This window comes from Crinia signifera, chromosome 7, assembly GCF_055691185.1.
Source record: "Crinia signifera chromosome 7, ASM5569118v1, whole genome shotgun sequence".
Taxonomy (NCBI): Eukaryota; Metazoa; Chordata; class Amphibia; order Anura; family Myobatrachidae; genus Crinia; species Crinia signifera.
In genome coordinates, this window is record NC_139223.1 from 66,215,798 (window position 1) to 66,241,685 (window position 25,888).

General features: G+C 45.2%; 1 protein-coding gene across 1 annotated transcript; it reads right to left on the reverse strand.

The window, feature by feature from the left end:
* Positions 1 to 7,275: 7,275 nt before the first annotated feature.
* CLEC19A (C-type lectin domain containing 19A) lies at positions 7,276 to 24,962 on the reverse strand. The gene is made up of 5 exons (XM_083152005.1): positions 24,704 to 24,962; positions 19,798 to 19,963; positions 18,498 to 18,591; positions 16,899 to 17,031; positions 7,276 to 7,645 (listed from the first exon to the last, which is right to left on the reverse strand). The coding sequence occupies exons 1-5, from the start codon at positions 24,810 to 24,812 to the stop codon at positions 7,566 to 7,568; spliced, it is 582 nt and encodes a 193-aa protein (XP_083008131.1). The 5' UTR covers positions 24,813 to 24,962; the 3' UTR covers positions 7,276 to 7,565.
* Between the last annotated feature and the right edge of the window lie 926 nt (positions 24,963 to 25,888).

Below are 25,888 nucleotides of genomic sequence, written 5' to 3' on the forward strand. Positions count from 1 at the left end.
TCGCACTGCGCACAGTTATTGTCTAACATTATAGTGCCCATCACAAGGAGCCAATCAGATTATGACACTGTAGATGTGCCCTCCAGCTCTGGTTGTGCCACATTACAGTGGCCTCCAGATCAAATGATGCCACATTACAGTGCACCATTACGTATGACATCCAACACAGACAGCTTTCAGTGAAAATGTAATGTGACAAAATTCAGGCTGGGTTCAATTCTTACCATGGCCCTAACTGTGCGGAGCTTGTATACATGGTCACCAAACATGAATATGAATTGATTAAAATACAGCCACCTGCATTAGTAAATCTGCCCTATTTACAAATTGTATTTTATGCAGTTGAACGCGGCCTCAGCTCTATTTTCAAGTATTAGTAAATTTCCCCCATAGTATAAAGTACGTTTTGAACCAAGAAAGAGAAAGTATCTCGCAACATTGATAATAAATGCCATTAGTGCAACAATCATTTTATTATTTTTCTGCCAACATTTGTAGACATCAAAAGCAAAGTGATCCTCCAAACTATATGCATCTCTCTTAATTGCCATTTCTTTCTTTGGTACAGAAATGGTCAATGGCATTTTTATCGCTGCACTGATGCATTGTAAAGGTCAGCCTAATTAACCTATTGTTATACAAATGACACTGTCAGCTGTCTCTGATATCTAGGAACAACCCACGTGTTTCAGTATCTTTTCTACAACTTATCTCACAGTACTTTGAACTGTGTATTATGGGCCTACTACAGTGAATTTGAATTTGAGCGATTCTCAAATGACCTCGCAGCGTTCACATTACTCATGCGTGGGACCAATTAGACAAAAATATATCTGTACGCATAGATGTTGCAGTGTTGTCACAGATTTTCAGGAAGCCGTGGTTAGGGGCAGAAACATGGTGTTTTCTGGGTGTTTGTGAAAACGCAGTGGTGCCCAGGTGTTTTATGGGTAAGTCTCTGATGTCAGAGCTGACCACTTCTGGCCTGATTTTTGAGCAGATTAGTAAAATCCCTAGACTGGCGCAGTTGGAGAAAACTGTTTGATGATACTGTTTTTTGCGCATGGATCTGCGAATACATGGCTGTTTGCGAAGCAGTCACAATTTTGCAAGGGGCGTTTCTTCTTCTGGGCAGCGGCTTTCTGCTTGCAGTACACTGCGTTTTCTCTAATTAGCAATCCATGCTGAATTAGTCCTATGTGCTATGGGCCTGATTCAGACCCATTTGCTAGGTTGCATGTAATCGCAGCCTAGTGTACAGGTGAACAGGTGTACAGGTGAACACACCCCTGCCCGAATCTCTTCGCTAGCATGCGAACACATCCCCTCGCATGCAGCCGAATGGGAGAGAAATCATTGGATGGTCACAGACTTTTATTCCGGCTGCTATCCATTGAATTCAGGGTGGTCATGTGATGTCAGCCACCCGCTCCAAGCAAACGTTAAATAAAGTACAAAAGTTGGCAAAACCATCTAATCAGCTTTTAACTCTAATTGAACAGCTAGAGAAAGGACAACGAAAGCTGATTGGTTGCTATGAGCAATTTTTCACTTTATATTTCGCCAAGATTTTATAAACTTAAGAAGTTGATCAAATCAACCAATCAGCTTGTAACTGCCATTTCAAAGACTATGGGGTCCATTTACTAAGTCTTAAAGAGAGAGTATCAGCCAACCAAGTTTCAAGTATTAACTGATATTTTTCAGACACGGGGGCAGATGTATTAAGCCTGGACAGGAGACGATTGGCTTCTGCATTATTACAGTATCTTCCACTTTATCACTTCAAAAGGCTTAATACATCTCTGTCTCACAGTCTGTAACATGGCAGTTAGGACCTGGTTGGCCTGAACCCTTGGCTGCGAATTCGCAGCCTGAGCGATTGTCAAATGATTGCATACGGTCCGCGGTGCTTATGCGCAAGCTGCCAGTGGTGGCTATCCTGAGGCAGTGTGGCAGCATTTTCTGGGAGTGCTGTGGAAAACTCAGCCTTCAGACTCATCAGCGGCCTCCTCCTCTTGGCCACAGCAGCGCAGAACAAGGCAAGACTTCCACAGCTGCAAATAGGGGGAAACCTTTAGTGGTGAGTGATTGCAAATGGTTTCCCCCTGTGTGCATTGCTGCGTCGGTATTTGCAGCCATGCACAGGGGTGGGGAGAGCTCTGGCGAGGCTGTGTTTTCCTGATCGCTGTGTTCCGAAAAATTACAGCCCAGCAATCTGGTCTGAATCAGGCCCCTTATCTCTCTACAAGGCTTAGTACATAGGCCGCTGTGCTACTGTTAGAAGATGCTACCACTTTATCTCTTTCTCTAAAGCTTGACATATCTCCTCTTATTTTTGTATGGGCCCTGTTCATGCCTTTAGCCCATATTTATCAAAGAATGGGCCTAATTCAGACCTGCTTGCTAGGCTGAGTTCACTCACAGCCTTGTGTACATGTAAACGCTGCCGTTTGATGAGCTACTACAGAAAAAGATAAAGGCGCCTATGATATGAGCTGGTTCTCAAAAGCAGCTGCTTAGGTATAGTGGCAGTCAATCCCTATGGAGGTAAAACACGAATAATACAAATGAAGCAGCGCTTATACAACAACGAATAAACCCTAAAGCAGTTTGAATAATAAATTATTTATGTAAAAAAATAATAAATAAAAACATTTATAGTATACATATACACATTACAATAATGAGTAATTAAAACTGATTGATAAGCTCACTCCCAGGACAAGGTGAAATCGTAGATGTTGCTTGCTCAATAGTAAACAGATGCAAGGTAAGTGCACTTTACCAAAAGAGCTGGGATGTAGATCACTGTTCCTACATGTTAAAGGAAGATGGAGTAACACAGGTGCTCTCTATTCGTATGGTATCCTGATCCGATGCCACTGGAGGAATCTGTGAAGGGATAAAGGTGTTGTAGACCCCAAATCTAACCCAAAAGTCCTCTCTGGTGATGCGGTGCCCCCAAAACCGCTGGAGGGAGTGTAGTAGGGCAATAAAGCAGAAGGTGAAAGAATCCTCTTTTGAATGGTGTTTAGAATGGAAATTTCACCTGGAGGTTTTCACCCAGATTGTCTTTTACTTGCTACGGATATGGCCGAATTCAGTGTGGGCACGCTATGGCCCACAGGCACAGACCCGCAACAATGGTCCCTGGACCAAATTCACGCAAGACCGTTCGGATCTGAATCAGGCCCAATGGCATACGTACCTATCCTCCAGGATTGTCCGGGTGGGTCCCGAATATTGGGTCCCCCTTCCGGCATCCCCCCCCGGAAGGGTGGCTAAGACTCCCGCATTTAGCGGGGCCCCCTGCATCAGCCCCCCTGCCGTTCAAATACCAGCATTCATGGGGAGTGTGCGGGGCTAAATTGATGCAAATCGCATAATTTAGTACCACCACCTCCTTAAAGAGCAGCATTTAGTGGTATTTACCAAAATGGGAGCAACGAGCTGCACAGTCTCCTCTCAGGGCTTCTCCCAGACAGGAGATAGACAATCAAAGTAGGGAAGTATGCCCAATGGCCCAGTACATTGTGTCCCTTCTTCAAAGGAAGCAGACTAGCATTACACACTGCTGCTGATTTCACATGCTCATCAATGTGCTTCTTAGTTCTTATAAAAATAAGAGTATTCCTATAAGTCTTGTAATGAATTTTTCCATCCCTGCAATCAGCAGGCAACATACATATTACGTGTACAGAAACATTGCATAACTTCTTTAACAGTAAAATACATAAATATTAAATGCAATCTAATAGAGCTGCTAGTCCTGCATTACTTCTCTAACTCAATACAGACACATTATAGATTGCTATGTTGTAGCAGAGGCATTATCCGGGGTGGATAGTTCAGATAACTGTATACGGTGGATTTCTATAGGCCATAATGTTCTGTCTCCCGCTGAATCACAGCCCTCTAGAGGATTCTGCTTTCCAAGAATTGTGCCACAGACGATTCCAATATAAAGAAAATGAAGTAAATCTCCGGCATGTATCCTCATGTTTATAGTTCAAGGAAAGGCGTATTGTGAAGAAGCCCTCATCGCGACTCTTCAAATTCATCAAGATTAGTCACAAATATTCCATATTTACATTCCATACTGGCAATCACATAAAGCAGAACATTCACATATTTAAGCAATTAAACTAACACTGTTTCTCCTTACCACCAGTGGGGTTAATGAAATTGCAGCATTACTACTGACCGGATCCCATCAATGGGGCAAAAATGAGCCATTAAGGGTCCTATTTACGAGAAAGCATCCCCTCGCTTGAGCCGCTGGCAGGAGAAATCTTTCGATGGTCATCGACAATCAAATGAGTTGTCCTGTCTTGGCAAATAAGAGTCAGTCTCGGCTGACTTTTATTTGCATATGGCTGGTCGAAGACGAAGCGGCCGGTTGATGTCCTGTGCTGTCAGCCACCTGCCCCTGGCATGATGTTGCCCACCTGCATAGCCATGGGAACGCCCAGCGTTCTCATGGGGATGCCCATAAAATGCTGGGCGTTTCCATGGGCGAGCCCCATTCCCGCCACCATCCGCCCAAAAAGTTTGGGAATGGTTCGGCGACTATGCAAGTTGCCGAAGCCATTCGCAAAAGGAGGCTGCACATGCGCATAATAGACCATGCGCATGCACAGTCCCCTAAACAACAGGATGGGGCAGAACTTGCTACATAACAAGGGAACCAGAATCAACCCCTAAGTGCAAGGTTTCATTTGAACATTGCATAATGGACCTGACTCAGCTTAATTTGCTTAAAACGCAAAACTGCAACTGCGGTCTCTCGCCATGAGCCTGGTGCTGGTTATAGAAATACAGCCTACCCCAGCTTTTCCCCCCGGTATTTCTGCAACCGGGACTGACACAATGAGCCCAGGGCTGGTTATAGAAATAAAGCCTACCCCAGCTTTTCCCCCCGGTATTTCTGCAACCGGGACTGACACAATGAGCCCGGGGCTGGTTATAGAAATAAAGCCTACCCCAGCTTTTCCCCCCGGTATTTTTGCAACCGGGACTGACACAATGAGCCCAGGGCTGGTTATAGAAATAAAGCCTACCCCAGCTTTTCCCCCCGGTATTTCTGCAACCGGGACTGACACAATGAGCCCGGGGCTGGTTATAGAAATAAAGCCTACCCCAGCTTTTCCCCCCGGTATTTTTGCAACCGGGACTGACACAATGTGCCCGGGGCTGGTTATAGAAATACAGCCTACCCCAGCTTTTCCCCCCGGTATTTTTGCAACCGGGACTGACACAATGAGCCCAGGGCTGGTTATAGAAATACAGCCTACCCCAGCTTTTCCCCCCGGTATTTCTGCAACCGGGACTGACACAATGTGCCCGGGGCTGGTTATAGAAATACAGCCTACCCCAGCTTTTCCCCCCGGTATTTTTGCAACCGGGACTGACACAATGTGCCCGGGGCTGGTTATAGAAATACAGCCTACCCCAGCTTTTCCCCCCGGTATTTCTGCAACCGGGACTGACACAATGAGCCCGGGGCTGGTTATAGAAATACAGCCTACCCCAGCTTTTCGCCCCAGTATTTCTGCAACCAGGACTGACACAATGAGCCTGGGGCTGGTTATAGAAATAAAGCTTACCCTAGCTTTTCCCCCCGGTATTTCTGCAACCAGGACTGACACAATGAGCCTGGGGCTGGTTATAGAAATAAAGCCTACCCCAGCTTTTTCCCCCAGTATTTCTGCAACCAGGGCCAACACAATGAGCCCCGGGCTGGTAATTGCCAGGCGGAGGGACCGCACGCATTTTTGTATACATTAATTTATGTCTACACATTTTTTACAGAAGCACATGGATCAGTCAGATCCATGCAGGGTTCAGCCCAATACGCCTGGAATATGAGGAGTATTTTCCAGGCGTATTTCCTGCTGAATTACTGGCCGTATTCAGCATATGGCCTGATACTAAATTTGGATTCACCATTCAACTGAATGGTGAAATATGTTCGTGTTCTGTAGATGGAGTATTCATTCATTTAAAAAAAAATATATACAAATGAATATACCATTCATAAAACAGCATACATACACGTATTTTCAGCTTAGTAAATTAGCAAAAGCATACGGGCATTTGTAGCCATTCGATCTTAGTAAATATTCCCCAGTGTGTATTTACATTTCTGAGTAAAAGAAACAAAGAGAAAAACATTGGGGGTTATAGGATGTCATTTAAAGAACATTTCCGTATGTCATTGGCAATTCAATAAAAGTGAATTTTGGTCTCCTTGGTTGTGTTATTTTCTGTGTTGGGGTGGTGACTCCTGCCTCTCTGGTGTGGGAAAGACAGAGGTAATTTCATGTTCAAGCATGGAGTGACAGAAGGCCAAGCAACACCAGGGTAGAAGCATCAACAGATAAAATGTCCTTCCACTTATTCAAAGTTTCAGATTAATGCTCAATGTTATCTTAAACTGTACTAAATGATTAGATAATATAAGCTTGCTTATTAGGAAGTAGGAAATTGTATTTTATTTAAAGTAAATCTGATAAGGGCTTCACAACACAACTGATGGCCACAAGGCTAAAATTAGGCAGAGGCTCAGGTTACCCTGAGGCAGTGCCAGTGCAGCAGTGATTATAACTGCCACCTTTTATATGTGTCCTCTCGAGGTAGGATTCAACAGGACACATACAGCATACACAATGTGTATCTTTGTGTGTAACAACCCGGCTCGATGTGCAGTGTAAATGGGCATCGACCCAGGACCCTTTCACTGCAATGCAATTGCCGGCACTGGAAAATACTCTCATCTCCCAACGCTGTCTCAGGACCCCCCTTGGGTAATGTCACCCACCTGGCATAATGCCAGTGTAGACTCCGGTGTAAAAGGGGCCACAATCCGGGTCATGGGGGGTATGCAATCCGGGATCACGGCTGTCGACCCCCGCCGGCAGCCGTGATCGTTGCCCGTTTTCGGTTTGATCAACCGCACAACAACAGGCGGGATTCAATGTCCCGCCTGCCGCTCTGTGGAAAGGGGGTGTGGCCACAAAACGGCCGTGAATTGGCGATTTGTGGCCAGGATCACGTCAATCCACGGCCGTTATCATTCTGTCGTGATCCCGCTTCAATGCTAAAGATAGCATTGAATAGGGAGCCACCGCTATTTCCCACGTTGGAAATAGTGGCGGCAGATTGCATACCCCCCCATACCCGGGTTGGAGCCGGGTGCAAAATCCCTGGTGCGAGTAGGTGTAAAAGGGGTATAAATGATTGTGGAACAGAAATCCTTGTATAAACTTTTCTTTATTATTTACAATGTATGTGCATATGATATTTCATAAACGTGAAAATGTACTGATTTTACTTCATTTAGAATAGAACTGTGATAATAATCTATGTTATTACAACTCCTAACCACCTCTCTTGTTCTGTTCCCAACATCACCTTTGCTTATTAAAAATGTTTTAAAAACAAAAACAAAAAGATTGATAGAAACATTCCGTAATAAAATCTCTTCTTTCCATCAGATAGTGAAGATTATGCAGGATACACAATTGCTCAAAGTTCAGATGTTTAGGCTGTCACCAGAGGGGTCACATGTGTGTCATAGACTGGATCTTGCATACAAAAGGAAATTCTCGGTTGCAGCTGTTGTCATTCCAGGAACGTAAGGCTGGTGGGAGGAAAACAGGTAACTGTAAACTTATCGAATGTTCTACAGTATATAAAGTTATATAACAACTAAACAATATAATACATCATGTTGCAGTATTTGATGGGGAAGACAGGGTCCATGCAAACAAGCTACAGCCCATAAAAATCAGCTGGACTGCTATTCATTATGTACATGTCCTTTATACTCAACAAATCATCATTTTTTTTTATATTGGTCAATATGTATAAGGTTATTTCTACTGGAATCAACTGCAATAGAAGCCAGTGGTGCCAGACTGAATAGAAATGTGTGCTTGCATTAAATACCTAATTTTACAACTAATAATGTAAGGAAAACATTTCCAAACATGGAACTGGAATTTGTGGCCCCATAGCAATTACCTAGACGAAGATGCGCCCCCAGTTTTTCTCTGAGATCTATCTATCTATCTATCTATCTATCTATCTAAAGCCTAGCAGCCCTCCTTCTAAAGCCTAGCAGCCCTTCTACTAAAGCCTAGCAGCCCTTCTTCTACAGTCTAGCAGCCCTCCTTCTAAAGCCCTTCTACTAAAGCCTAGCAGCCCTCCTTCTAAAGCCTAGCAGCCCTTCTTCTTAAGCCTAGCAGCCCTTCTACTAAAGCCTAGCAGCCCTTCTACTAAAGCCTAGCAGCCCTCCTTCTAAAGCTTAGCAGCCCTTCTACTAAAGCCTAGCAGCCCTCCTTCTAAAGCCTAGCAGCTCTTCTACTAAAGCCTAGCAGCCCTTCTACTAAAGCCTAGCAGCCCTTCTACTAAAGCCTAGCAGCCCTCCTTCTAAAGCCTAGCAGCCCTCCTTCTAAAGCCTAGCAGCCCGTCTACTAAGCCCTTCTTCTACAGTCTAGCAGCCCTTCTTCTACAGTCTAGCAGCCCTTCTTCTAAAGCCTAGCAGCCCTCCTTCTAAAGCTCCACTTACCTGACCAGCTCTTCTCCGCAGTTCGCCCCCTAACTATTCACACCTCCTATTAGCATGCCACCAGAGCTCCTCATCTAGTCATGTGCCCTTACGTGTGAGGCTAACTGTGTGCTGATCTGCCTCCAGTCACCTCCGCTGGCCCATCAAGATACATAGATACCCAACCTTCACCCCCTTATCTAACTGTACTGTACCTAGATTTATTATTCTATGCCCCGAAGATATGCTAGCTTACATTACTCACTGTGGCTGACTAGGACCCACCCAGAAAATGGTAGCAACATGCTTTTTGGATCCCCATCACCGCCCTGTTACAAAGTCATTACTTTGCAAATAAATCCTCATTGCTTCCACTACTGCTAATCAATCCCAGCACAGTGGCCAACAATTACTATACCACATCCAACATTGACACTGCATCCACCTGTGAATCCTATGTGAGCACTGTTGCTAACGAATTCACAAATTGAGATTGGACTAGGTTGACTTGAGTATGAATCTCCAATACAACTAATGCGCAAGCTCAGCCCCAGAGCCATCTATAAGAAAAACTGACCAGTTCAACTCTGCATCAGCCCCAAAATGGGAAGTATGGGAATGGGTTTTAGGACAGTTTTATAAATGTTACAGGTGTCTGAGCACATGAGAGTGGAATTAGGGATACCAATCCCAAGGATTTTTTTCAATCCCTAGATTCGGGATTGAAAAATGCTCAATCCCAACATTCATGGGATCCCCGGAATTGAGTTTGCCAGTTGCAACCCAGCAGGTGGGCACCCAAGAGTGCAGTGGCCAGAAATGGTACAGTGGGAGGGTGGCAAGCAGCTTTAGCCGGACTGCACAGCATGACATGCTGAGGGTCAGGAGTAGCCGGACAGCATCTGAGCTACAGTATGCTAAAAGTAATTGCACATATGCATACTAATCCAGGACTAAAGTGCAACCATATTCACATATCTTCACATGATAGTGTCCTCTATTCACCCTTATTCACGTTATGTCATACAGTAGTGTCCCTTGTTCCTGTTATGCCACTCAGTAGTTCCCCTACACATAGCCACTGCATGCTGTCAGGCTGAACCAGCACTAGGCTTGAAACACACTAGGAACGCATACCCCTTGGCATTCCTAATGCCCTAGGCATTTGAATAGTTTGCCTATGCCTAGAGCCAGCTCTGCATATGTATCATGTATAATTCAAGTATGCATTGTGGAACCTGATCTCTAGAGGTGGAGGTGGGCCTAGAGGCAGTAGGGTCCACCAGGGTTTCCACTGCATTTAGGGGTGCCATGGGTTGGTGGTCCAGTGCCAAATCAAGTTATGAAATATGAATGGCCAATGTGAGAGACAAAATGGACAAACAGAATCGCAATCCGGACCCTAAGGATGAGATGAAATCACAATTTACTTAATTTAATAATTTTTACTGGATTTTCTCAATAAGAAACTATTATTGGTCTAGTGGTACCGTAAACAATATACTGATACTCTAGTGCCCTGGGATTCAAAAGAGTTTGGAAACCACTGCTCTATTTGTATAAGTTCCTGACCTTTTCAAGCTGTGATACATCTGTCAACACAAATGCTACATGATGTATTGTACTACATCATACCTGCAGATGGAGCGCCTCTCATGCTTGCGGGTCCTGGCGATTCTATCGCCAACCTCCAGGACCCGCCATCAGAAGGTAGGGGACATGGGCGCATGAGATGCTCCTGCCCCATTCCATCTGAGCCCTGCGTTGCCACCCGTCAATTCCCCGCACTCCCCCGTAGCTCCCCCTTAACCCTGCCTGTCTCCTTGAAGCGGAGACGGGCAGGGTTTCCCCATCCGCTGCCGAGAGAAGGGGACCCATGTGCATGTGAGACGCTCGCGTGTCCCCATCAGATGGAGCGCCTCTACGCCAGCTCTTGCCAGAGGAGGAGATCTGGCGATTCCCACCGCTGACTGAGAGGCGCTCCATCTGTATGTGCAATTGTTGTAATAAAACCATACATATATAACGATTGTTTATCATGCATGTTTCCATTCTGTCTGGTGATGTTTGCTACAGTGAGATGAGTTGCATTATTAAATATCATCCAAAATGAAACATGCAGATGGGTTAATATTTAACTTAAAAATGTATACAATAAATTTGATATAGGGACAGATTCAGAGATGAAGGCAACCCCAATTATTTGCGTAAAGTACATCTCCATTGTCTGCAATGCATAAAGCACATGCAGATCTGTCTGTAATAACGGTTGCCATGCCACCTAAGCAGCAGTATCACTGACATGCTGTGGATGTTTGGGGATGAGGATAGACCAAAAATTGGGGGCGTGTCAGCCTCCTTTTCTCAGTATGCCAAGGCCAGTGGCGCAGAGAGGGGGGCAGTTGGTACTCTTTACTTGGGCCTAGGCCTGTTCGAGGGTCTTGCTGCCTCCCTTCCCCAATGTAGACAGCAGGGAGAGAGAAAAGTGACTGCTGCAGCAGCAACCTCTCTCCCCAGCGCTTCGGGTGAGAGTTAGCCGCAGAAGCACTTACTCCTCTCTTTCCCACGTAAATGTGTATGGGGTGGTGGTAGATCACACCCGCATGTCCGCTGCCTTCCCATACGTTATTTGACGCTGATCAATTTCCATGATGGTCCCCCCCTGTGCGTTGTGTACATCCTATATTTTCTAAGAAGGGGTGCTGGCCACACCTTACTGCATTGGCAACGCCCCCTCCCTTTACCTAGGCTCAGCACAGCTGTTGGCGCTCCTGGTGACTGTATTAAAAAAGAAATAGGGCTGAATGCAGTAACATCCGCAGCCCCTCTCCGTCACACATAGATGATAATTGTATATGCACTAACCTAAGCGATTATTATCGCAAAGGACAGCTCTTGTGTTAAGAGCTGGCCTTTGCGATGCGCCTGGCATGAGCAGGCGCCTCTCCCTCCTCCTCCTGCCTGGCAGCCTCCTGCTGAGATGGCTGCAGGGCCTGCCGGGGTGTGACTCCTCCTCCCTGCACCCGGAAGATGTGCAGGGAGGAGGAGGTCACAGGTCCGGGCAGCACAGCAGGATGCGATACCCCCTGCAGCGTAAACCCAGCATTGGGGGTTTTCCTGCATATCAAAATGCGGTAAAAACTCTGATCTGGTAACAGGGTTTTTACCGCATTTTTCCTTTAGTGCCTCTCGCCCGTAATCACTTTACTTCCAGACTCTGATCTAGTAGTGTTACTATACACATGTGCCAGTGGCCATTTCCATAGAGGGATCCATACAAATAGTAACTTGTTGTAGCCTATACACTACAATGGCTAATGCAATCAACCCAAGCTCAGAGGCTGTTCCTGCGACCAGTCAGGAAGACCCCATGAGTGCTTCCATTTTTTTTTTTAAACTGCTGGCTTCTCCAAAATGTCCTTAATTAATATCCATACCATGTTAGACCTACTTTGTAAAGAATGTGAACTATCAACAGTATACTCCAGTTCTGTCATCTGATATTAGGAAAATATATTCAGATGTTTATCTATAGTATATGGGAAATTCATGATTATGTTCTGACATTCATGGTGTAGTCTGCTGTTTGGTTGGAACCTATTATTTGAAAAGTATCATTTGGATTGACACTGTTCCTACTTAAAATTCAGGATCTTTTGGAAAATGACAAGTAAGAAATGAAAGGGGGTCAGAAAGGCACGCATGCCAAGAAGGTAATGCTCAGCAAGTGAGAGATTCTCATGTTGGTCTGGGCTAACGTAAGGAAACAATTTAGAGAGGAAAACAGAAAGATAGGACAGATAGTGTGGAGAGCTCTTACATTTAGGAGGGGGGCTACTGCTACCACATGCCTGGAGAGAAGAAGATACATCCAGCGGGTGCCGGACGGGTTCCCGACAGTCGGGATCCCGACAGTCATTTACCCGACGTCGGGATCCCAACTGTCAAAATGCCGACAGCCGGGTGCCCGACGGACACCCGCTATTTTCCCTCGTGGGGGTCCACGACCCGCAGCGTGGCGAGCGCAGCGAGCCCGCAAGGGGATTTTTTGCGCTCGCCATGCTGTCTGACTCCGGGCAGTCGGGATCCCGACGTCGGGATAATGACTGTCGGGATCCCGACTGTCGGAGTCCCATACCACACCCCATCCAGCCAGGTTCCTAGACCTGCATAATAGATCTGACAAGCACCAAAACTGGCACATGTGCATGACTGTGAACAGCACTGACTTCTATGGACTGCATTAGCTGCAGCAGATAGAAGCCAGCTAGGGCTGCAAGAAAAGCAGGGAGTGGCTTCCCATAGGAATCAAGCTGTCTGCTAATTGCAGCCCGGACTGGCAATCCCAGAGGAAGGAATTGAATGACAGGGAGAACTTTCAATAGGAAGTTACTGCAAGTCACAGTGAAGCCAGTGGAGTCACAGTCTGCATCTGGACCACTGGGGCTGATTTGGGGTATTTTGCTGGGGGCACTGCAGCCATACGTAAAATCCGTCATTGAGAGTAATTAAGTTTGGTGCCATCATTTGGAACTGGAAATTAGAAGATAATGCACAGTACAGGAATATTAGAGAGCGGAGGACAGATGAGAAAGAACATTTTTGAGTAAAATATTTACACGCATTTCACATTATTTTAGTATCACCTAGATGTACAGTATTTAAGGGCATTTGGGGAAGTTTACTGGTGCATTAAAGTGATGCTGCAAACCGGCAGCTCAGTTTACAGCACTGGAGATCACAGGAGCCCCGATGGGTGGCAGCTCTATAGGACTTGTCATCCCTGGGTATTGGTAAGTAAAAGCAGCGTTGGTGGTGATGAGGAGCAGCGAGGTGGGCATTGTTAAGTAGAGGGGGCACTGGCTGCGATGGTAGTGGCAGCTATGTCAGACAGGGGCAGTGGCGTAACTACTGCAAGTGTTTGAAAAATGACAGTTAGTAGCTGATTGGCTGGAGCACCATTTATCATATGCAACAAGTTTTAAAACTCATTATGTACAGTATGATAAACTTGATAAATCAGCTCTTAAGTATCAGAAAATGTTTAGAAGTCTGACATTAAATATGTCTAAAAATTGTAGGTACTCTGTTTTTTACATAAGAACACGTTAATCAAACCCAACAATTTTGTAAATGTTTGTAGGAGTCAGCACCTATTTAGGGAGACTAGGGGCATGGCCAGCAGCTGATAGAGCGCCAGCCATGCCTCCTGAGTGATAAAAAACATTGGCATGGAACGCGGCATTGATGTAAAGCCACGTCCCCTTTAGTGAGGCCTTTTCGGGAGTTCCGACCCCGCAATTTAAAAAATTTGGAGGTATGCTTTAGTGCAGTGTAGTTAGTCAGAATTGGAAAATCAGTTGGAGGAACTGAAGCAGACTCCTGAATACTGAATGCTATGGTTTAGTAGTGTTCCCTCCAGCATCGCAGGGGGGCAGGGTGCTGGAGAACAAGGGGCACTTTGAATGCGGCGGGGGTCATTAATGTGGGTGGGCTCGCCCGCTGACATCACCAGTGCGGGCGGATCCGTCCACCAACACCACCAGTGTGTGCGGGCACGTCCGCCAACTCCACCCATGCGGGCGGGCCCACCTGCCAAAGTCTATGTTGGGGGGTGCCTGGCACCTAGGTGGGTGCTGGGCCTCTCCCTAGAGCTCCGGAAGCCCGCAGCGGGGACGAAAGGGCTGAATTGTTTTATCAGGGTGCCGCAAAATGGGCAGGGTGAGTTTTGCCCTTAAAAAATTGTGCAGAGCGCATTTTGCCCTTTAAAAATCGAGCAGGGGCGCTCATGCAGCCTAGCCGTGAACACTAGTTTGGGAGGTAACTAGGTGGCTGAATGTAGACTTTCTAGAAACCTACAGTATCTTACAGGCAGATGAATGGATTGTCCTTACTTCTCCATACTTTGTATTGGTATTGGATCTCGCACAACAGCATCATCGAGTCTTTCCTCTTCCAGAAACTTTAATAATAAACAACACTCATCCTAAACATTTAAAAAAGCAACATAATCTTGTTTTTCGCTGTGATATAATTATTTTTGTCCTTTTGTAAGCAGCTGCTGTGCTGGGGATGCATATATTCCCTAAGCCTCGTTATGACAAATTCATATTACTGTCTTAATTGCCTTAGTGACAGAAAGGGGAATAAGTGAAACAATCTAAAAAATAGAGATGTGATTCTGGGTTCTTGGAGCCTGACAGGAGGTATGCAAATGAGTAACCTTTAGATGGAATATGCTAATAAGGAAGCGTCAAGCATCCACCCTCAGATGCAGATTGCATTGGCACAGACACATAATGTCACCCTCTACAGCAGCGAGCTTATAAATGTGAAGGCTGGAATGCTATAGAAGACAGCCCTCTGATATACTAAGCAGATAGCTATGACAAGGTGAAGGAAACTCAATAGACAATCATCTTTGTTCTGTCATGTACTATATCTATTATGTGCAGCCTTTTTCCTACCTGGTAGTGGAAGGGTTACTAAATAATACATCAACCGTCTCACTGAAGGGGGTTTCTTTAGGTGTGCATTGGTTCCATGTATGCAGACTACATGACCTGGCGTGGGGTTTAATAACCAACGGTTTCCAGATAAGCTTCCATTAATGGTAAACTAATGCAGATGTTGCTGTTACAGGGGGTGAACAGGGTAGACTCAAATATGTTTAATGTCTGGGATCAGAGGAAGGCAACCTCATATGGGGAATTTATCAAATATTGGAGAGAGATAAAATGCAGAGAGGTAAAGTACTTTATATCACTCTCTAAAATTTCATAAATATACATAAATAATTTTGCTGCAATGCATGCTTATTCTTATTGTTAATATACTAGTGTTGCGCATCTCCTAGCTGTCACAAGTTAAGCAGCACATTGGGTCCCCCTCCTGGCCCCCGGAAAGGTGGGCAAACCTCCTGGATTCAACCGTCCTGGATCCCCAGGTCCCCCCTCATCTCCCTGGCAGTGACTTTTCAAGTGAGGGGGTGGGGCTAATGATGCAAATGGCATTATTTTAGCCCCTCCCCTCCTTGAAGACCCGCAAATTGCGGGATTTGCAGTACTGGGATCGAGGCTTGATTTTGTCTACATCAAGCTCCGCCCCTGAAGTGCTGCTGATAGTCTCTTCCCTCCTTTGAAAGTAGGCAACCCTGCCATGTGCACTGCAGGAGGGGCAAATGCAACGTGCGGAGAGAGTGGGTGGGGTGTGATCAAATTGACATCTAAATTGCAGTGTAAGAATACAGCTGACAGTATATACCCTGCACAGAAACAAAATGACTCTTTGCACATGTTACATCTGCCCCACCTGCAGTGCAGCATGGTTTTGTCCATCTGTAAAAGCCAACAGGCCCATAGGCTCCGATAAGAGCCCATCTCAGTGAGGAATAAAGTGATGGTTATAGAACCTCTGTGTGTCTTCTGCACATGTACGGCTTTCTGGCTGCACTTGCACAATTTGGTAAGATTGCTTCAGGATGTCCTGAAGCCCACCGGAGGGGGATCGCAAAATTTCTGTCCGTCAAGTAATGAGCTACCATAGCAGGTAATGTGCTAACGCCATCTGTAGATAGCATTAGCCCAGGCAGGCAATAATAACAAAGCTTTAGATAACCTCCCCATAGAAAACGTATGGGACGATGCTGCAGGAGTCAGCGGATGGAAATCAGGAGACATCTCTAAATATCCCCCTGTGTAGTACGTGGCACCCTCCTGTGCAACCAGGGTCAGTTGCTGAGAGGGGCAATGCAGCGCACAGAATTCTGTCACTTTGTTTAGGTAGTGTGGACGCATTGTCACAGATTTGGTCACACCCACAGCATGCCACCCCCCAATCTCCCATCACTTTCAATATGTAAGTAACCTTTGGGACCTCCACATTCTTCCTTGCCCCTGGAAAATGATCACTTTATTAAATAATTCAACTAATACTAATACTTTAACGCCTCACAAATAACATGGGTTGATGCGGGGTCAGACTGCCGCCCCGTCCCCAGATGATGTCACCGACCCACTCCACCACGCCCCCTGATGATGTCAGCGACCCACTCTGCCCCTCCCCCCAGATGATGTCAGCGACTCTTCTTATATACTGTATTTGCTTCTCCCTTCCCCATCTTTCTACAGACTCTTCTAAATGTGTTATCAAGACAGAAGGGAAATAATGTATTCAGTTCTTATTTCCCATTATATTTTCCTGTGTAAATAACAGTCTCTTTACAACATTTCAAGTTCCTCTTCTCAATATTCCAAATATTAAAGAAATGCTGTTAAGTTGCATGGAAATATATTTTAAGTTATCTAAACGGCATGTACAGAAGCTCCAGAGCCATAGTACTCACCACTGTAGTACCTGTACCATATCTGTACACAGTCCTCATCCTCTGGGCTGCTATTGCTGGCATCATCCGGCTGATTTCCATCCCAGTAACTGTAGTCATGGGCCGTTCCATCAGTCCACTCAAACTCACCTTCCTGAAATTGAGAAGACAAATTAACACTCAGGGGTAAATTTACTAAAATGGGAGTTCTATTGAAGATGGGATGTTGCCATAGCAACCAATCAGATTCCGGGCCAGATGCACTAAGCTTCAAAAGTGATAAAATGGAGCATGATAAACAGCCAGCCAATCAGCTCCTGCCTGACATTTTTCAAACACAGTTTGTGACATGGCAGGTAGGAGCTGATTGGCTGGCTGTTCATCACTCTCCATTTTAGCACTTTTGAAGCTTAGTGCATCTGGCCCGCAATCTATTCTCTTTTTGAAGGTGCTAATAAATAAAGTATATTTGATTGGTTGCTACGGGCAACATCCCATCTTCAATAGGACTCTCATCTTGGTAAATTTACCCCTCACCATCTCATGCAGCTAAAGCACATTCTACATTTTCAACACACATAAGGGAAGACATCACATTATGAAGGCATGAGATATGTGGCATCTGTCACAACTGAAAACATGTGCCAGGGTGAAGAAAATATAGACAAGATACTTGTAAAACAAGTGTCAGACACAAGCTCTTCAGCTTCAGAATCACCCAGCGGCTAGAATTGCTATTTAGAGACTAATTTGGCATCGCTGTTGCAAGATTGAAGCACTATCTCTGCCTGTTCTCTAGGAGGGGCATGCAGGAGGTATGCTTCTTGCATGTAACTGTGATCCCAGCAATGAGACCAACTATTGGTCGTGGTTCCTTGCAGTAGTCCAGCTGGGTAAGCGTAGCGTATAGTGAAAAGAATTAAAGATCTAAGAACTAGCAAAGACTAATGGCTGCCTTTATGTGAAAATCTGGGTAAAAACCACGGTATCAGAATTTTTACTGCATTTTCGTATGCACTAAAGCTCCTCTGCTGGGGCACCGCTGCGTGGGGTGTCATCGAATCATAAAGCAAAGCTGTTATTGCAAGCGCTGTCCGTTGCGTTAATAATCACATATGTAAGTGCAAATGCAATTATTATGGATGTGGTAGCCGGCGAATGCCAGTGAAGTGGGCCACGGAGGTTAGAGAATCCCACCCCATATGAGAGATGCTTAAAGATCAGACAGTGCTCTTAACTATATAAGTACGGTGGGGCAGATGTAACGTGCATTTTAGATTTCAGTTTCAACACACCCCACCCAAATATAACTCTCTCTGCACATGTTACATCTGCCCCACCTGCAGTACACACGGTTTTGCCCATTTTGAGAACAAATTTGTTCTGTGATCAGATCTGAATAAGGGCATATATACAATATAATGGTTCTAGATTTTTTTTTCAAATATATTTCACCCACAGCTGTATGTTTCTTGCTTGCCTTATAAACACTGTAAATCTCAGCCTATTGTACACTCATGAACTCTGACCATAATAACGCATTCACATTTCTACATTATGTTCTTGTGTAAAATAAAACATTAACATATGTGTTCTGTCCATGTGTAATATGACCCTTACCTGTCTCCTGTCACTTAATCCTATCCAGATATCTGTGGGTATTCCTGGGACTTGACTGTTCACAAGATCAAATACAAAAATATTTTCATCCCAGCTAAAAAGGGAAGAAAAATAAAAAACGTTTAGGAAGTAATTCATTAAAATGGGTACCTTCAGTGGTGGCGCCTACCGCAGCTTCCGGGGGATAGGCAAGAATGGTCTATGGGCCTGATTCGGCATCAGTTGCAGTGTTGCTAAATTCACAAAACTGCAAATGCTTGCTTTTGCATGCTAGGGGCCGCCCACCACTGGACAATTCCGCCCAGCATACAAATAGATGGCAAGCAATCGCAGAACCAGGAAATAAGGGTGAAAAGCAAAAGGCAGGTGAACCACCGCCATCTTTCTCTTCGCAACGGCTACATGTGATGTCACGTAGCTGCCCTAAAAATGCTGCGTCAGGGCTAGCGGTACTATCATGTGGCGTAATGTGAATAATTAGCACTGCTATGTGGCCTAATGTGAAATAGATTGTGCTACTATCTGACGTCATTTGAATTAGGGGTACTATTTTGTGGCCACACCACTTCATTGCTAGACCACACCATCTTTTTGAGGCACGCACCTTCGGCACACACTGTTCCCTTTGAGTTATGAGGGGCAGGTCACAAATGTATAGTTTGCAGGGGGCACTGAATACTGTAGCACTAGTTCTGGCTTTGCCTAATAAGAGTGGGTGTAGGTGGCTTGGGAAATGAGTTCCACAATCTCTCACAACCACTCTAAGTACTGATTATTTGATACAGATTAAAGAGATGTAAAATGCAACTGGTATAGATTGACTCCATTCGCATAAACAGTACATAGTATAATGTTTCCCACGCTTGTACAGAATTCACTGTTGTTCGAAAGCAACAAACATCATTAGTGAAATGTAACAGGATGAGAGATGCAGAAAGTGAGAGATTTGGTAAGAAATCACCAGGGTTTTTTCTTTTAAAGTGGCAATCATATGCACTGCAATACCAGTTTGATTTTGCAGTGTAAATAATTGCCGCTTTAAAAAAAACTGTAGATTTCTTACCAAATCTCTCACTTTCTGAATCTGTCATGCTATTAAATTGCCCCCATTATTTGGAATAATAAGTGTAAAAATAGAATAGCTTTCACTGTAAGGGGCGAGGAATAAATGCTTCTGCAGTACAAGGCGGCATGTTACAATGTACAACAGTGGCTGATTATTCAGTTAGCTGTTATGAGTGGAAAGTAATAACAGTGGCTCATGTTCTGGCTCCTGCAGACGAGTAGCGCTATACAGTACCTGTGGATAGAAACTAATTTGGCAGATGTCTTGCCGAGCGAAAACTCAGCACAATAAAAGTCGGCTTCTGCCCATGTTTTATTCATTGGGAAGAATCTGTAGCAGTTCCCGCTGTACTCTGTCCAAAACAGGGGGCACTCAAACGGCTGGCTGACATCTGTAAATGCTGGGGGGGGGGGGGGGGGGAATAAAACAAACAAAGCATTATTTTATTACCTCTACTCCAGCTAAGTAACGCTGGTACATGTGATTACTGTACAGATTGGGCTTGATTCAGACTGGCTCGCTAGTCAGCATATGTTCACTGCCTAGTGAGCACCTTAACGCCGCCGCCTCCCCTCCCCCGGCACCTGAATCGCTTCCCTGCCATGCGAGGGGATGTGTTCGATAACTAATGATTTCTCCTGCCTTCGGTAATAAAAGTCAGTTTCACTCTCAACTGACTTTTATTACAGCTGCTGATGACCGAAGATGGGGCAGGCGCTGACATCAGGTGACATTGAGCAGGGAACACCAAACCTGCACTCCCAGGGGAACGCAGGTGTTACCCTGCTCCATGGGAGGTTTCTGTCCTCCCTGAGCGCACCTTAGGACACCTGCGTTATGGTTTGAAAGGTGTACTGCCCCAGTCAAACTCCCCACCTGCCACTGTCCCCGGAGCGGGGACACCCATAAAACATTGGGTATTCCCCTCCAGCCACCCCCTGCCTGCTCCTCTCCCCTATCCGGCCCCGTCCGAACATTTTGTACTGGGAGCTCAAACATGCAGCTGCCAGTACAAAATAAGTTATGGGGCCATACATCAGCACTACATCTCTCTGACTTCAATCCGCCAATCAAAAACACCAATAGGTGGCCATAGATGATAGATGAGCAGTTGGGTAACGACATTCTGCATGTTATAGATCCCCAATATGCTGATCCTTATCATTTTTTTGGTACTTGTGGAGTATCACGGCTCCCACGATGGCCATCGTACATGAAAAAATCGCATGCGATTTGATCTCATGCGATCGCATGCGATCTTTAACAGAAAAGCATCCAAATGTATTGAAATTAGTATGAAACATGTTCAATGGCCCCCAAATAGATTTTTGAGGCTGTACCACCCCCACTATCAACGCGAACCCAAAGCGTGGCGAGCGCAGCGGTACGCGTCCTACGACCTTTTCATACCTCCACTATCCACGTCTACATGAATACATGAATTTAGGGGCAGATATAGCGCAATGCTATAATACTTCCTGCTTCGCCTTATTAACGAGGCGAAGCAGGAAGTAAATAGTTGTCACCATTTTCTTGTGATTTACTTATATGTGTGGGGCTCGCTTGTGTTATAAATTTAGGTGTTACCCCAGCAGCCATGACCGCTGTTTAGAATGGCCACAGCAAGTCCTAAACTGCCTCTGTTGATGCGTCACAGAGGGTGGCTAGTACCTGCAGATTCTACGGCTTCACCTCTGATAGCCACATTTGGAGGGATAGATTAGGTCCACCCCATCTCTGGTGCCACCAGGTCTTAAGATGGGCCAAAGAACCAGAGACCCTCTGGGAACAGTCAAAGGGTGAAATAATGACTAACAAGGGCCTGACTGGGGAAGACACTAACTAAGGGCTCCTGAGCCAATATCAGGGAGGTGAATCTGCTAACTTAACAAGCGACCTCATCGCATAAAATAGGCAACCAAGTCGCAAGCATAAAAGTAATAACACCACACAAAGAGTAACGGCATGCAATGACACAGCAAACCACACACAAATTATACCAAAAGTATCGAATACAAATATGGACCCAATTTGGGTCTATGTGCTTAAAGCACAACCTGAACCACCTTCCTGGTGAAGACCAAGATGGTACAGAAACGGGGCACTTCTGTCCAACAGAAGCAGCCAAAGAATAAAGGAAAACAACAGCACTTGCGGTACCAACACCGGACCGTGGTGGATGACCAGTGAACCCAGGAGATGACGAACCGGACTGACCAACAGGAGTACAACTGGAACCAAGAGCAGGCCAGCAGAAGGAACCAGGGTAACAGGATCCAGCAGAGAGGCAGGTGAGTGATCCCAAAATGGATGCTATCACTGGTAGGGGTTGTGCTTGCCTGGACCCCTTAAAATGACTCAGGTGGCCAATCACCTGAGCCAGGTGCAGACCAGCCTCCCAGTCCTAATTATACAGCTGCAGCTGCTGGGCCCAGCTGGCTATTCTGGGTAAACCCAGCAACCGCTAAGCAGAAGCTGTAATGGCCCCACCGGAAGCAGGAAGATGTGGATGGTGAGTATTCTCCCTGCGCCTGGCCCCAGTGTACACAGGAGCAAGCGGCAGAGACTGAAGACCATCCCCATCCCCGAGACACCGAGCTCCACTGTCGTCGTACCACCCGCCGTGGGCTGCATGCGGACAGCACTGAGGGGCAGATTTATTAAGCTCAGTGAAGTGATAAACTGTCTGGTTTTTATCACCGGCCAATCAGTTCCTACGTGTGAAGTTACAGGCTTGGTTTGAAAAATGACAGGTAGGAACTGATTGGCTGGTGATAAAAACCAGAACTTTATCACTTCACCGAGCTTAAAAAATCTACCCCTCAGAGAAGCCGCCGTCTGCTCTGCCCACTCCCGCAGACAGGTAACAACAGGCTCAAATCTCTTGAGTTATTGAGTCAACCCGTCAACTGGAAGGTACAAGTACGATAGTGTAATATCGCCTCCTGTGACGGATCACTACTGTGCTAGCAGTTATTACTGCATACACATCTAAAAATGTACCTTATAGGCTATGCCACATACTAACCTACCCTCCCAGGATAGGCTGTAATGTCCCAAAAATCGGGTGACCCAGATGGGTGGGCAAGCCTCCCGCATTTGCCCCCGCACCACCTCCCTCTGCCAGTCAAATACCAGCATGTGTGGCTCTTTGGGGAGAGGGCTGGGCTAAAATGATGCCAATTGCATCATTAAGTACCACCCCTTTCCCTGAATAGCCAAGAAGCATGGCATTTTGGAATGGGGCATGGCTTAATGATGGCAAGCCCCGCCTCCACCCCCGGAAAAGCTGCAGAAGGTCTGCTCTTTGGGCTTCTCCTGGAGATGAGACACTTAAGGCAGGCAAGTATGCTACAGTATGCCATCAAAAGCTACAGTTGGCAATATTGCAGTCACAGCTGAACCCTGTGGTGGCTGCTGGCCTTTTAAAACATCAGGGAGATATTTAATTAGAAAATCATTCAAAAACTGCACTTTCTCAGGATTTCACGCAATTAAAGTAGTACTATTAAATATGATTCTCTATAAGAAATCAACTTGAATTCTTATATCCAAGGGCCCAGTAGTAGAGGAAGTTATTTATGTCCATATGAGGAGCCATACCTAGACATAGTATACTGATTAGGTCCAGCTGCTCATGCTCTGAGATAACAGTCTGAGAAATCCTATCTTGGTGGCACACAAATAGCAATGTTATCTGCATACCTCAAACATATCATTATAATCTGGTTTTCCAGAAACTGTTAAAGAATTAATGGCAGCTTGGAGACTAAGGATGACATAAATCAGTCACTCCACCAGCTGGAAAGCATCCCTAGCCTATCACTCAGTACTGAAACAGGGAACAGAATAGGGTTTGCTCACCCCCTGTAACACAGGAGCACACTCTCAGAGAATGCCTCATGGAGTTTGGAGCATAAACCACATTTACTGTGTATGAGGGATGACCATTCCCTATTCTGTTCCCTGTTCCGACACTGAGCGATATGAGTGCTACAGTAGGAACACTTCCTAGTTGGAAAAGTGCTAGTTCAATGCAGTGAGTCAACACAAGGATTTCTGTGGTATGGGCTCTAATGCTAGACTATAGGAGGAAATGTTCTTCCTCCCAGAGCACCACTGATACTGCCCTGACATTGTATTTTCAAATGATCTTACCGGGTCCTCCAATAGGGATATTTATAAATTGCCTCCTGTTTATGTGATAAGATGACAATTTTAAAAGATACGTTAGTATTATATCACACTTCTAGTGCTTTACAAGTAATGAATCTGTACAGCACATTTCAAGACAGAATTAAAAACATAATGCAAATAAACTGTCCTGAATCCTGTATCAAGCTCAACCAGTCCAATTCATCAGTCTATAAAATAAAGGCAACCTCTAATTCCAATGTAACTTGTGCCATTTGATAATAGAATATTAATAACACTATTATTGTACTCTATTTTTGTTATTAATTCAATGTTATGCCAAGTTTTGTCTCCCTGTATTGTTCCTTTGTACGGCGCTGCAAAACACTTGTGGCGCCTTATAAATAAAATTATAATAATAATAATAATAACACAATGGGTGAAATTTAGTAGGGTGAGATATTCAGAAAGTGAGAGATTTCGTAAGAAATATCCAGTTTTTTTAAAGCGGCAATCATTTACACTTCAAAATCAAACTGGCATTGCCGTGTAAATGATTGCCGCTTTAAAAAAACCTGGAGATTTCTTACCAAATCTCTCACTTTCTGCTTCTCACATCCTACTAAATCTCACACAATATGTTGATTCTGCATACAAGTATACCACAAAAATGCCATATTTTTATCTGTACACACACACACATAGCAATAAGGTGTCAGCTATCACTACAGTAATCATTATCAACAGGAGATGCCAATCCAAGCTCCTTCTGTCTAGTAAAGGTGGAGGAACTTGATCCTAAAGGACAGAAATACTTATTTTAGATATGTGTGACAATACCCTTTAAAAAATATGCAGTGGACCATTAAATGTTATGACAACACATGGTACCATGAAAAACTGTAATGTGCCGCACGTGTATCTATTTTTAATAGTTTTTCTTTTTCAGATGTGATCTTTATAAATGTTATGAGAAAAATGGAATGTCCAAATGAAGTGCACTCACCTTGACTGAGTTTAATCTCTGTCTGGGGAAAAGCTTGAACTGTGAGTGTAAATAATGCAAGGATTGTGAACACGTCCCATTGAACTGGAGCAGTCAGACAGTGTCTCATTTTCAGGTTTTAAGACAGCTTTAGTGAGATGTCAAGCCCTCTTGGAGTCAGACTTGGAAGCCTTTGCTTTGCACATTTAAGTTTCCTAAAGCAGATGTGATCTTCATGCAGAACACACCCCTAACATAAGAACTGTCAAGCACTTGTGGGATAGGCTGGACACAATTCTCCCAGTCTTTTACCAGCTCCTGAACAGTAAAATACCACATCTCCGTTGGGTCCATGGTTTCGTTTAGGAGGAATAACCTTTGGCCCCAAGACATTTGTGAAAAGGAATTTGAATGTAACACAATCACTTTAGTTTGAAACATGGTTCAAACCCTACAGTGACTTGAATGACATTTCCAATAACCATACAGGCACGTACAGTACTTAAAGGGAGTTTCTTAAATCACCACCACCACGTGCTCACATCCAGGGGAAGCATCTATTTAATCTCCTTCTGTCACCATTGAGAAAGTAGGGGCCCTGCAGACTATTTTGGCATAGCAATACCTATTCTAAAAGGATCCTTTTTGTCTTGCTTTGCAGCAAATATGCAGTCCATTATGAATAACAGTGTGTAATGATAAACCTGTCACGATTTTCGTGCTACAGTACCATTTTTTGGGGACTGTCCTGCTCTCTCACCTGCGGGCAGTAGTGTGCCACATTGGGAGGGCAGTTTAGAGACCCCCTGTGCAAATGTGAGTAACAGGGCCCTAACTAGACATGTGTAAGTAGTGCCTCCCATATATAGCCTGATTCAGACCTACTCGCTGGGCTGTGAGTGCTCGGAGCCCAGCAAACAGGTAAATGCTGACCTGCCGAGTTCCCACCTCCGCCCAGGGCCGGTGCAAGCTCCCCGCCCGCCCCAGGCAAAACCCCCTGCGCCGCCCACCGGGGGGGGGACGGTGCGGACTATACTACTCCACGGGGTGTGTGTGTGTGCGGGGGTGCGATACTGCCACACCGAAATACCCCCAGCGTTATTTAACGGGTGGGATGGAGGTCAGGGAGGGGGAGGAGGATTACAGACTCACCTGCTCCCCGTTCCCTGCTTTCTGGTACCTCTCTATGGTACCTCGGCGGCTCAG

Bases quoted from the DNA above. Each gene is read 5' to 3' on its own strand.
- CLEC19A (XM_083152005.1), bottom strand. From the start codon at position 24,812: ATGAGACACTGTCTGACTGCTCCAGTTCAATGGGACGTGTTCACAATC. The intron at 18,592-19,797 runs GTACTGTATAGC...TTCCCTTTTTAG, and splicing joins AAATTAGTTTCTATCCACAG to CTGGGATGAAAATATTTTTG. The intron at 7,646-16,898 runs GTGAGTACTATG...TCCTCCCACCAG, and splicing joins ATGGTACAGGTACTACAGTG to CCTTACGTTCCTGGAATGAC.